The sequence below is a fragment of the Terrapene carolina genome, unplaced genomic scaffold, assembly GCF_002925995.2.
Source record: "Terrapene carolina triunguis isolate 2854851 unplaced genomic scaffold, T_m_triunguis-2.0 Scaffold35022, whole genome shotgun sequence".
In the NCBI taxonomy this organism is placed as follows: Eukaryota; Metazoa; Chordata; order Testudines; family Emydidae; genus Terrapene; species Terrapene triunguis.
Genome location: NW_020699373.1, coordinates 9,442,946 through 9,455,139, shown reverse-complemented (window position 1 = coordinate 9,455,139; position 12,194 = coordinate 9,442,946). Strand labels below are relative to the sequence as shown.

The window sequence follows — 12,194 nt, the reverse complement described above, 5'->3', positions numbered from 1 at the left end:
GGGGGGGGGGGGGGGCGGCAAAAAACCTAGAGCTGGCTCTGGCCCTACCATTTACAGCAAGCTGCAGATTTCAGTTCCATACTCCTTCCCCCACCCTTTCCTGTTGCTAGTGGCCAAGGGAATGCTGGGAAATGTAGTTCTTTCCCTGCTCCAGGGCTGGCTCTATAGGCAGGGAGCTAACCAAGGAACTACAGCTCCCAGGGCCCCCTGTTGGTTCTCAGCTCCCAGGCTGGATTCTTGCGCCCCTTGCAAATCTGCCGCCCCAAGCAACTGCTTGCTTTGCTGGTGCCTAGAGCCGGCCCTGAAATAGGCACATACTTAAATGTTTTGCTGAATCAGGTCCCTAAAAGCAAAACTACCTTGTCTTCACTTCTAGGAGGCCTGTCCATTGATCAGTGAGCCTCTCTGTCTATGTAATCTATATTTTTTCAGTCATCTATAGTCATCTAAGTTATTTTATAAGTATTCAGTGAGTCTGATGCTTTACCTTTAACAAGAAGACTTACATGAGCTCTCAGAACCATTTTTGACCTAGCTGTGACAGTCTATCACATGAGGTTTTGCTGACTAAGCAAGTCAACTTAATAGTTCCATGTTCCTTTTTACAAAGTTAAAGGGAAAGGGAAATAAGGGGGTAGGAGAGGATCTGTGGATTAAAAAGTGGACTGTATTTAATGCCATCTGTAAAGCAAATCATTTTGGTTCTTTTTTAATAGCATTCAGTCTTCTAACAGAGGGGTCCACAACACAAGAGGATGTTACATAGACTACTAATAGGACAAACCATTGTGATGGGGATATTAGATATAGACCAAACCTTGGCTGAACCACGTGAATGGATGTGAACTATTTTGTGCATTATAGTACATTGTAGCCCCAAAGGCAAATAATGTGTATGTTATATCACCCAGTATGCTATGGGATCCTGTGGTAGAGCTCCTTGGGGTAATCTTCTGTGACAAACTTAGCTCTGGAATCCCAAAACTGTACCATGCATTCCCTGCAAGTCACCTACAGACTGTCTGTGTGCCTGTGATCACACCCAAATCACCACACCCAAACACTGTGTCTTGGAATAGCACTATGACATTTGGAGCAGATCAGTCAGAATTGCCATACAAGGACAAAACACGATGCAGACAGGATGAAAGGACAAAATGGTCCATCTTGTTGGAGATCCTGTTTCTTATGATCATCATAGAACTGGATGTTTCAGAAGAAAGTGAACACCCACCTCCCCCCACCCCACATATTTCACCTAGCTAATTGTGCAGTAATTTACCATGGATACAGATACAGTTTCTCTGGTAAGCAGCTTAGGCTGTGCATTGTCAGGATATCATTGTGGATAAGAGACTTATTCATGTGAGAATATCACTATGCTATTTGCTTCAATAATATCCTGTGGCAGCAGTGTGTTCAACAGGTTAAACGGATGAAAAAATAATTCCCTTTTACACACTTCAAATGTGTTGTCTTTTTAGCCCAATTGTCAAAAGCTGCCTCAAAATTATGCCCATAGTTTTTTGCAACCAAGTTTTTCCATCTTCATCCTTGCACCTCAGATTTGCATGTGCAAATTGCAACTGGTCTCACAAATTGCATAGTTGCATATCTAACTACTACCCATCAGTCTCTTGAGCCAGAGCCCACTGAAGTCAATGGGAGTCTTTCCAATGACATCAGTGGCCTCTGGATCAACCCTATGTGCAAAAATGCAGTGTCACAAATAACTGAGCATCTGTCCACACAAAATTTGGAGTGCAATTGCAAAGGGTAGGTTTGGCACTTTATTTCATTGATTGATCCCTTGACCCTGTATTTTATGACTGGATCAAGAGAAGCACTCTATTAGCCTTCACTCTATTCTTCATTATTTTAAATACCTCTAGCCTATCTCCTTTTATCAATGCCAACACTAGTGTTTTGGTTGCCCTAAGCAAACAGGATTGAAAGCCAGCTTGTGAACTTTCCACCGGGCTGCGTAGTACAGTGATTTAACATGCTACAGCCTCTCATTTCCACAGACCTGGCTTCAGTGCCTGACGCAAAATCCGCGTAGTTTTGTGCTCTCATTGTAGCCCCTTGACCCATGCACATTTTTCTAGGCTAGAAGACCACCACACAATTCAACACAATTCTTCACAATACCTTCTGCATCGGAGAGAGACCCATGACTGGCAAAATGGGGATGTTGCAGGCCAGGACTGTGGCAGACCACAGTACTTGATGACTGTCCTAGGGCAGTCCCACTTGGAGCGCCCTCCTGCGGCAGGTCATGACATGACATGTGCACTGTCTCAGGTTATCCTTTCAGAGTCCCCGTCACTTCACTTTAGGCTCAAAGTGACACAATTATACCCTGATTGCTTTATAATATACCAGTCCCATTATGCAAATGGTCCCAAACAAGTTCCCAGGCATGGTCTATTTCTCACCCCAGTGCAAGTAGTCATTAAAACTTAAGGCATTTCATCCCTCGATGTCCCACATAGCACACACTGGCACCTCTGATCCACACCTGGAGTCTCTGTCCATCCTCTCCTGTCCTTATCCGAGGACAGCCACCACAGCCTTTCCCAGTGGATTCAAATCCCACTCTTCCCAGCAAGAACCCCCTACAGCCTCTCTGATGGGGAGCATTCTTGTTTGAGGTGCATCTTCACTTCCCCCTGACCCTCTTCTAGTTCCTCTGCGTCCAGTTCTCCAGCCCTGGAGATCTCGGAGGATAAGCGCCTCTGCTGCTCCCCTGCCTTCTAAGCTCTCCAGCCCTGGTGCGGGGATGCTCTCTTTGCATTCAGCCTTCCCCCAGGAAGTACCTTTGGCTTCCTTCCGGGACCTCCTCCAGTGCTCCTGGTATCTGGGAGCTTTTTCATACCCCTGGCTGAATCCGACTCCTCTGACTCCCTCTTACTGGGTCTCTCCCTGATTCTTTATAGACCCCAGGTGCTGCCCTGTTCTATTAAGTGGCCAAATTGGGAGCACCTATTCTGGCACAGGGGAACTGGACCTGCTTCATTCACAGGGACCAGTCACCCTGTGACAATGACCCACTTGTCTGATCTAGAGATGGACCCAGAGAAAAACCCCACCTGCTTCGGAAATCTGCAGATGTTTGGTTCTAGATCCAAACTCTTGAATGGGTTGAATCAAAACTCTGGAACTCAACATCCCCAGATTTTTGGGAAAATTCAGATCAAGACTCAAACTATGTGGCTCAAATCCCACAGCTGAGTTTTTTCTTTTGCAAAAGGACTTATTTTCTTAGGCACTCGTTTCACACAAAAGCCTGAAATATTTAAAAAATAGAAGCCTTTTTACTCAGTGCAATTGTCACGGAGTGTGGGGGAGTCAGGGCTCCGCACCCCCCACTTCCTGCGATTCACCGTGACTCTCAGCCAGCCAGTAAAACAGGTTTATTAGACAACAGGAACACAGTCTAAAACAGAACCTGTAGGTACAGAAAACAGGACCCTTCAGCCAGGTCTATCTTGGGGGGTAGGGAGCCCAGACCCAGGTTCTGGGCCTCCCTCCGCTTCCCCAGCCAGCTCCAAACTGGCATTCCCTCCAGCCCCTCCTCTGGTCTTTTGTCATTTTCCCAGACCAGGAGGCCACCTGATCTCTTTGTTTTCCAACACCTTCAGTTGGCACCTTGCAGGGGAGGGCCCCAAGCCATCAGTTGCCAGGAGACAGGGTGTCGGCCATTCTCTGTGCAGACGGCATCACACCTGCCCTCTAGGGCTATGCAACAATCACACACCCTTATCCCCCCACCTATATACTTAAAAAATGCATAGGGGAAACGGAGGCACCCATACAGTATTTAGAAAAAACATTAAGAACGTTCCCACTTCGTCACAGCAATGTGGGCAGGAGTTTCAGAGAAATCCTTCTGAACCAGGCCTAGTCGTCATTAGGAAGGGATAGAGCCAGTTATTAGCCTTTGCTGTCATACTAATAAAACAAAGACCCACAATTATCATTTATGTCGCTATACAATACCTTTTCCGTTTTCTTGTACATCTGGAATGTCGGCATGGCGATAATTTTACAAGAATTAGCCACGTCCTAGAAAAGTGAGAAAAATGCCTGTAAAATCATCTGTCAAACTAGTTCTAGAACCATTCATTAAAACCCAAGGGCATGCTTTCAGGCAAATAGCTATAATAATAATAATAAAGAATGAGTCAAGAGAAATACAGGAAATTCACCTGTAAGATAAAAAAACCCAGAAAAGCTGTTTGCATAGTACCGTTGAGCTATTATGTGGCAAGATAACACACAGTACACAGAAAGATTACTCACGAGAATGCCTTACAAAGCATTCAGCAAGGTGCCTTTGGTGCTTGTCATTCATGCTGAAGACAATTGAGTCAGTGAGAGCGTTTGCACTACTGTGCTGCTTGTACAACCCCTATAAGGACTTCATTATTCATAGTTTTACCTTGCCACTTGATATATGCACAACAGCTTGAAGGGGCTGTTGAGATTTTTCTAGCTCTTTGATATGCTGATGTGAAAATGTCCATATTGCACAGCTGTAGATGAAGGCAGAAAGTGCTTGCAGGGGTTCTCAAACTGGGGGTCGGGACCCCTCAGGGGGTTGCGAGGTTATTACATGGGGGTCGTGAGCTGTCAGCCTCCAACCTAAACCCCGCTTTGCCTCCAGCATTTATAATGGCGTTAAATATATAAAAAAGTGATTTTAATTTATAAGGGGGGGTCGCACTCAGAGGCTCGCTGTGTGAAAGGGGTCACCAGTACAAACATTTGAGAACCACTGTGCTACAGCATGGTAAATAAAATGTCAGCTCTTTAAAAAGAGGCAATGGAATGTCCAGCTAATCCTTTATGGCTACTTGGTATCTCTGCTATTAGCTGGAGAGCCTACGCTATTTTTAGTAAAATGCTATGGACTTCGTTTGCTTTGGCTGTTAGGGTGACCAGCAGTCCTGATTTTATAGGGATAGTCTCCGATATTTGGGGCTTTGTCTTATATAGGCACCAATTCCCCCCCTTGCCCACCTCCCCACCTGATTTTTCACACTTGCTGTCTGGTCACCCTATCGGCTGTGCAGTGCCAGATCTGCCGCTGGTGTAAACTGGCGTGGCGCCGTTAAATTCAGTGGAACTATGCTGAACAACAGCAGTTGAGGACATGGCACTGCACCCTCCAGAGCAAATAAAGGGGGATGCTCTAAATTTAAGCACCACTGAGAATGAAAAATCTCAGGACAAAGATTTTTCAAAAAGCCGGCAGTTTGTTATCCTTTACTATCTATATCCGTATTGGTGACTCACAGTATCGGTATCAGGGACGTGGCCTTGAATCTGCTCTAAATGACACCTGTGTAAATCAGGAGTAATTGCATTGAAGTCAATGCCTGGTACGTCCTTCCAAAATCAGGACCTATCTGTACTGCCACGTTTGACAAAGCTGTGTTTGGCGCTGGCTTTGCAAAACACAATCAGTCAGGTTTTTGATGTGGCAAAGATCAAAACCAAAGGTGATCTGAATCTGGTTCCATTTTATTTGAATGATCAACATTTGGAGAGTAGGCAGCCATTTCACACAGGTGTTCTGTTTTGGCCCATTTCTAATCTATATTAAATCACTAGCTACTAATGTCCTCTGTGGAAATGGAATTGTATTTTGATATCTGATTTTCTTGACAAAAGGGACATGGAAGGTAAGATCTTGCAATCTCTTGCAGTCAGTGGGACTGACTTCTTAGGTGAGTAGGGGCTACTTATTGAATGCACAGATCAAGGTCTAACATTAAAGACAGTGAAGAGTTTTGAGAGCTACTGATGATAAAAGCCAGGTATTCATTAACTATTATTATACCATGAACATGATTTCAATAGCATGATTTCAACTAACCTGGGTTCAATAGCTTACCTCTGCCAGATCGATATCCACACTACAGAACATCACATTGTCATACCGAACGGCCAGGTCCTTTAGGAATAAATGGAATACATACACTTGTTTGCTGAAGTACCATTAATAAGCATAGCAATATGTCAGCGTTATATCTCCAGTACAGAAGCTACACTATTAAAAATAGTTGGAGTTTCGTATTAAATCACAGATCTAGTAATGGCCAGAGAAGGGCTGTGGGATTCTCTCCAGAAATGGTGCATTCTGATGGAATGAACATTCCGCTGAGATTTCCCACTGGGTGCCCCTAATTGGTTTTATTTTCTGCTTTGGGCTGGGAACTGAACTCTGCTTGCACTCCTAGATCCCTCCAGATGTGATGCCTCCGGGTCGTTGCTGAAGCAAATTGGCAGGGCCGTGTTGGGAAGCTTCCTTGGCTGCTGCCGGTGCTGTACTTGTTACAGGGGTAGGAAAGTTCAGGAGTCCAGCGCTGGCTTCTCTCACAAGCACTAGATTCAAGTCAGCAGCCCACCGTTTACCCAGAAATTCTGGGAAAATATTGGAAGCGATTCGAGGGGAACCAGAACCAAACCTCCGGCCTTCAGGGATTTGCTCCCAGATCTAAATGTCACATTTGGCCACTAATTTCATACAAGCGGCCAGATCCAAACACCCCCAGACGTGCTGGTGTTCGGAAGCCACTGCCTGGCTCACCGGAAGAGCCCATCTGTAGATGAGATGTACACTGTCCCAGCAGATTCACAGAGACAGGATTGGAGCAAGTCCTGGCTCAGCAGCACACAGCCAGCACTGTGCGCCGTGGAGGACTGTGGACTTTTCTCCTGGCGCTGGAGCCACTCCTCAGCCACTAGTGCGTTATTAGGGTTGCAGTCGCTTCCGCTGTGCCCCTCTAACCCCACTTCCATCTGTCGGGCTGTCCAGTATGGCCAGGAAGTCACAGAGCCATTGGTCACATCCCCATCCCTTCCCTGGCTCAGCCCCCTCTCACCCTAAACCCAACCCCTGCACTGGGAACACAGGGATCCTCTGTGGAGCAATCCACTGCATAGACTTCTGGGATCCTGCCTCTCCCCTGTGCAGAGGAACCAGAACAGTGGCATGAAGCCCAGGCACAGTGGGATGAAGGACAGTGTTTGCCTCTTAGCATTCACATGGTGCTTTACATCCCCTGAGCATCATCCAATCAACGGACTTGCCCTCCTCTTCTGTCTTTTTAGACCCCTGATAGGAGTGAGAGGCTCTAGCTTCACTCCATTGGCAGCAACAGCGCGACACCAGTGTAAAGCTGGAGTAAGGCCGTGCTGAATCACGCCCTCCATTTCCCAGGACATACTAGAAGGTTCCAGGGAAAGGGAGTCTCTTCGGGGGCTCTCTCATGTTATTAGCTACTCATTCTATGCTAATAGCTGGTGGGTCAAGCCTCTCATTAGACTCTGCCTGATTAAAACAGTTGCTGAGCAACAAATGAGCATGGCTGCAACACAGCACCTATCCACAGGGAGCCAATTAGAACAACAGTTGTGTGTGTGTATGGGGGGAATGCTTAATTCTCCATCATATGACATTAGCCTGCTGTCTTCCTAGCAGGCATCACCAGATTCATCCTCCTTCCACGGGCAGTGATCCTGCCTGACAGGTCACAGAGAGCAGCTTTCAAGGCAGCGTCCGTATGTGTTTCACTGGAAAGACACTGAATCATCTGAACAAGTCCCGACACTGATTTTAACATAAGCCTACATCACTTGCTCGCTCAGTTGTTTATAATGCTGTGAAGACGTCTCTTTTGCTTTTCCTTGTATGGAAATCCGGAGCAACATCATTCCCCTGTGTGAAAGCGAAAGATGGCAAGAAAATCCCCAGTGTTTCAAAATACATTCTGCAGCTACCCTCGTCAGTTCTAGAGAAGCTGGAAATCCCTGACCCTGCATGGGAAGGGGAGATCGGGTGTCAGGGATCTTGATTAATAAAGGGTCAGTGAGCTGTGTAAACTAGATTTATACTTCTTTGCACCACTTCAGTGATGCAAAGCAGCCAGAGCACATGGGTGATTCTGCTCCCACCTGTTTGCAACTCATTTTGGGCCAGATTCTGATACGCCAAGTCATGTTGAGTAGCTCCTCCCATCACAAGCAGGCCCCATGAAGCTAATGGGGCTATTTGTAGAGTGAGAATAAGGATCAGAATAGACCCATTGGCAAACCAGAATCCATCAGCATTTTAATTCCCACGGGATGACATGAGATAAAGCATTCTCCAAAGAATTCCCTGTTGAAATCCCCAGAGACCATTGTTTTCATCATCTCTGTGCTAGCAGTGCGGGTGAATCCATTTTCTTGAGTATTCACTGAACAGTAAAATCCTGTCCTCAGGCTTGTGCATACTGAAAAAGTGGAGCCCCCAACAAATATCCTGGCCTCCTCTGGGCAGACCTCGGTCCTGGCTATACTAGACAATTGCTGACAGTCCCACCTGCGAGTCTCTCAGCAGCAGCCCCGGCATGGACGCTTAGCCTGAAAAAGACGTGTTTTGTTCCTGACTTCTGTGCAGTGGAGTACAGGAAACAGACCAGACAAGCAACCCAATCAGTAACTAGCGCACAGTGGGATAGTAGTGGAAAGACTCTCATCACCCCCTTTTATCTACAGAACAAATACAGCCCGGGCAGTGGCAGTGTCAGCTTCTATACTCTGACTCACCGATGGCCCTCAGCCCTGAGCCTGAGAGATCACTTCTGGGGTTGGAGGGCAGAGCAGAGAAACAGAGAGGAGGGAGAAGCCCTATTAAATCATCCTGTCCATTTCCCTGGCAGTGCAGGCCTCCTTTACAGGGAGGTATTGCAATATCCTACAGTAATGCCCTGCAGCGCACTATGGTCATCATGCATTGTTTAGAGGCCATCATTGGAGAAAATGAAGTAAAGGAAGAGTTGTTCACTCTAGTACATTTCCCAGTGTTTTGTTGAGACGAGTATTAAAAGACCAAAGTGACGGGGCTTCTATAATTGCCCTTGGTGGAGACGATTCAACAGTTCGATAGACCTCACTGTCCCATGGTTGTTCAATATAAGTTTTCCCCTAATCCCGCACCATCAGTCTTTGGGCATGTCTACACAGCAGCCGAGTGGTGTGATTCCCAACTCCTGCAGACGCTAGCTCTCGTCGAGCTAGCCCCTAAACACAGTAGTGTGGCCATGGCGGCATCAGCAGCAGCTTGGGCTGGCTGCCTGAGTACTTGCCTAGGGTCTCCGCCAGGCTCAGACTTGGGGCAGCTAGCCCCTCCCGCTAGCCACCCCCAGTACACTAGCTTGAGTAGAGAGGGAATGTGTATGTCTACGTGAGCTTGGAATCACACCTCCCAACTGCTGTGTAGACATATCCCTCGTCCATTCCCTGTGTAGTTCCATCTTCATGCTGAATCAGAGAGACAACAACGGTGCCAATGCAGTGATGGTCTTTGTGAAGGCTGGCAAGGAAAAGTTGGTCCAAGTGCAGAAAAAGCAGATTCACAAGGGCTCAAGCCCCCTTTTCATGCACTGGCACAGTGATGTTTTTGTGCTTCCTGGTTGCGATACTCCTGACACACAGCAGCAATGCAGCAGGGTTGGAGGCTCCTTTGTCTGCCTGCTGAGCCCCAACTAATATCACAGCTGCATGCTCATCTGGGAGGGTTTTGTAAGGTGCCCGCCTGCTCACTGGGAACTGGACTGAGACTCTCAGCTCCTTTCATGTAGGGCACCAGCACATGGGACTAAATATCAGTGACTGACCCCTTGGCTGAGATTTGAACTGGTGACCTGCATTCCTCTGTTTGTTTTCATCTCTCACAGGCGGGCAAGGTGCAAAAGAGTGAAGGGTTTTCTTTTGGAAGAGTTTATGCTTCTCAGTCCTCAGTCTCATAACTGTTTACATCATTGCTTTTTAAACATTACCACAGCTTGCAGCAAAACCACCAATGGGGCCTGATTTTGATTCATTAAGATGTTTCCACGCCAGGGTGTCACTTTAAGAGCTTTGCTAAAAGCCTGTTGTCTCTAATGGATGGAAACATTCTCCATCTAACTTTGTTGCTGATTTCCGGTATTAGACATTTTCACTGTAGGTTATTATGAGCCCTTGGGTTCCTGGAGTCCTTAATGCACTTTCTAATTGTTCTAAGTGATAAGAGCGCTGCACAGATAAAACCAAGAGATCGATACAAGTGAGGGCCAAGTTCTTGCAATCAAATCTGTGTGAGAGGACCTCTGAACCAGTCTGTTGACTTCAGTGGGACTCTGCACAGGCACAGGGGTCTGCCTCTGCGGATCCTTTTGCAGAATCAGGGCATAGGATCAGAACAATTATACAGCACTGAAATGTAAATGTCACTAGAATAATATTACTAGCTAGGACTTCATTTTCTGGGTTCTTGGTAAGCTCTGGTTAATGAATCCTCACAGCACCACAGAGAGATAGGTAAGTATGATTGTCCCTGTTTGCCAGAGAGAGGGGGTCTATGTCTCAGCTGGAAGTAGAACTCAGGAGTTCATAGATTTTAAGGCCAGAAGGCACCATAATGATTATCTAGTCTGACCTCCTGCACAGCACAGGCCATACAATTCCACCCTGCATCAGGTCCACAACTTCCTGCCTCCTAGGTCTGCGCCTCATTCTCTCTCTCTCTCTTGCTCTCTCATTCAGGGCTATAAGCTACAGCGTGCAGAAGGGTGTGTGCAAAGGTGCACCGCTCCTGACGGCATTGTCTGCAGGAGGCGTAGTACCTCTCCTCGGGGGGTGCACACAGCAATGGCAGATGCTTCTACACTCTTTTACCTTCTCACACCATCCCAGCTCCGCTGGTCCGGACAGCAGGTGGGAGGTTCTACCTTTGTCCCACGATCCCTTATGGGATTTCTAGCATGGCTGTAGGCCCTCGACTCCCCTAGTCCTTGCTTGCACCGCGGGAACACAAGGCCTGAGACTGTGCTTTGCCCCCATGCAGGGGCACAAGGGAAGTCAGGTTCATTCTGCACTCTTTCCCCATGTGTCACCTATGCAGAACTAGGCACAATCTAGCCCTAAGTGTTCAGAGGAAGAGAACTCCCCATGAATTCAGGTGGGAGACAGGTAACGCTGGTTCAAATTCAGAAATGGAGAGGACCCGGGAAGAGGGTGAGGAGTGAGGATAGCAGCAGGTCTAGCCACACTGCCCAAGTGAACGGGGCATATTTTGAAGGAGCTCCAATCTTTTTACTTCCAGAAATCAAGGCTGTGCCTTTTCTCCCTATAAAATTACTTGAAGGCTCAGAGCACGTGTTTTATGTCCAAAGGACAATATAGGTGTCCCCTCCCATGGATGTAGATCATATATCCAGGATGCAATGGAGTGGTGAATGCCTTCCTTTCTAATTCAACACTGGCCCTTTCTGCAAAGAAAAGTCAAAGGGACACTCTATGGACTAGAGTTTCAGCTACACAGGTGTAAATCTTGAGTAACTCCATTGACCTCAATAGAGTTGTTCTGGATTTACATCAGACTCTGACCTTGTGGGTTTTTTCCCATGCAATGTCAATTCCCGCACCCCATTCTGGGAGTGGCATGGGATGGCAATACTGTACTCACACGAATGACAGGATCGGTTGCTTTGCAAGGTCCGCACCATTTTGCCGAAAAGTCAACGACGACGAGTTTGGAGCCTGCGGCCTTCAAAAAATCATCAAATTCACTCTGAAATGAACACATTTGCGTGAAAAGGAAGAGTTGCTGCATAGGCAGTGGATAAAGTTTTAACAACCTGAAGATTGTTGGCAAATGCATGACAAACAAACTATTTGCTCTACTGGACTCTTCTAATGTTTAACGAGAGAACTACACTTCAGCCCTGATTAACTTTCATTTGTGTTAAATTAAACAGCACAAATATATAAATATGGGAAGCATCACAACAACACACTCCATAAGATGGTCATGGTAATCATCATAGAAACTCCTTTGTTTTCACAGACCATGGTGCAATGATACAAGCTCTGCTAATATCGATTGCAAACCATTATAAAAATTGGATGTTAAAAAGTCCCACTCATAGCAATGACATCAGCGTTCCGATAGTAACTAGTACACTCCAAAGAGGAAAAAGCAGAGGGAGACTGCAAAAGAGGAAAAAGATGAATGAAATAAGGCACATACAGCATGAAAATAAAAAGACATGATGGTCTTGTAAAGGCAAAATAATCTGGTGGCCATCTTGGATCCTCTTAAGGACAACTAGGCGTCCATCTTTGTGAGCCTTCTTGCTCCTTCCCCACCCTAGTTT

General features: G+C 46.5%; 1 protein-coding gene across 1 annotated transcript in view; it reads right to left on the bottom strand.

The window, feature by feature from the left end:
• The window catches only part of LOC113405300 (thioredoxin-like), a 13,050-nt gene extending 1,427 nt beyond the window's left edge, over positions 1-11,623 (bottom strand). Inside the window, exons 1-3 of the mRNA XM_026646361.1 lie at positions 11,504-11,623; positions 5,903-5,962; positions 4,003-4,068 (exon numbers count right to left, since the gene is read on the bottom strand). Coding sequence (XP_026502146.1) covers positions 4,003-4,068; positions 5,903-5,962; positions 11,504-11,623 — 246 coding nt within the window. The remainder of the gene's footprint in view (positions 1-4,002; positions 4,069-5,902; positions 5,963-11,503) is intronic.
• Between the last annotated feature and the right edge of the window lie 571 nt (positions 11,624-12,194).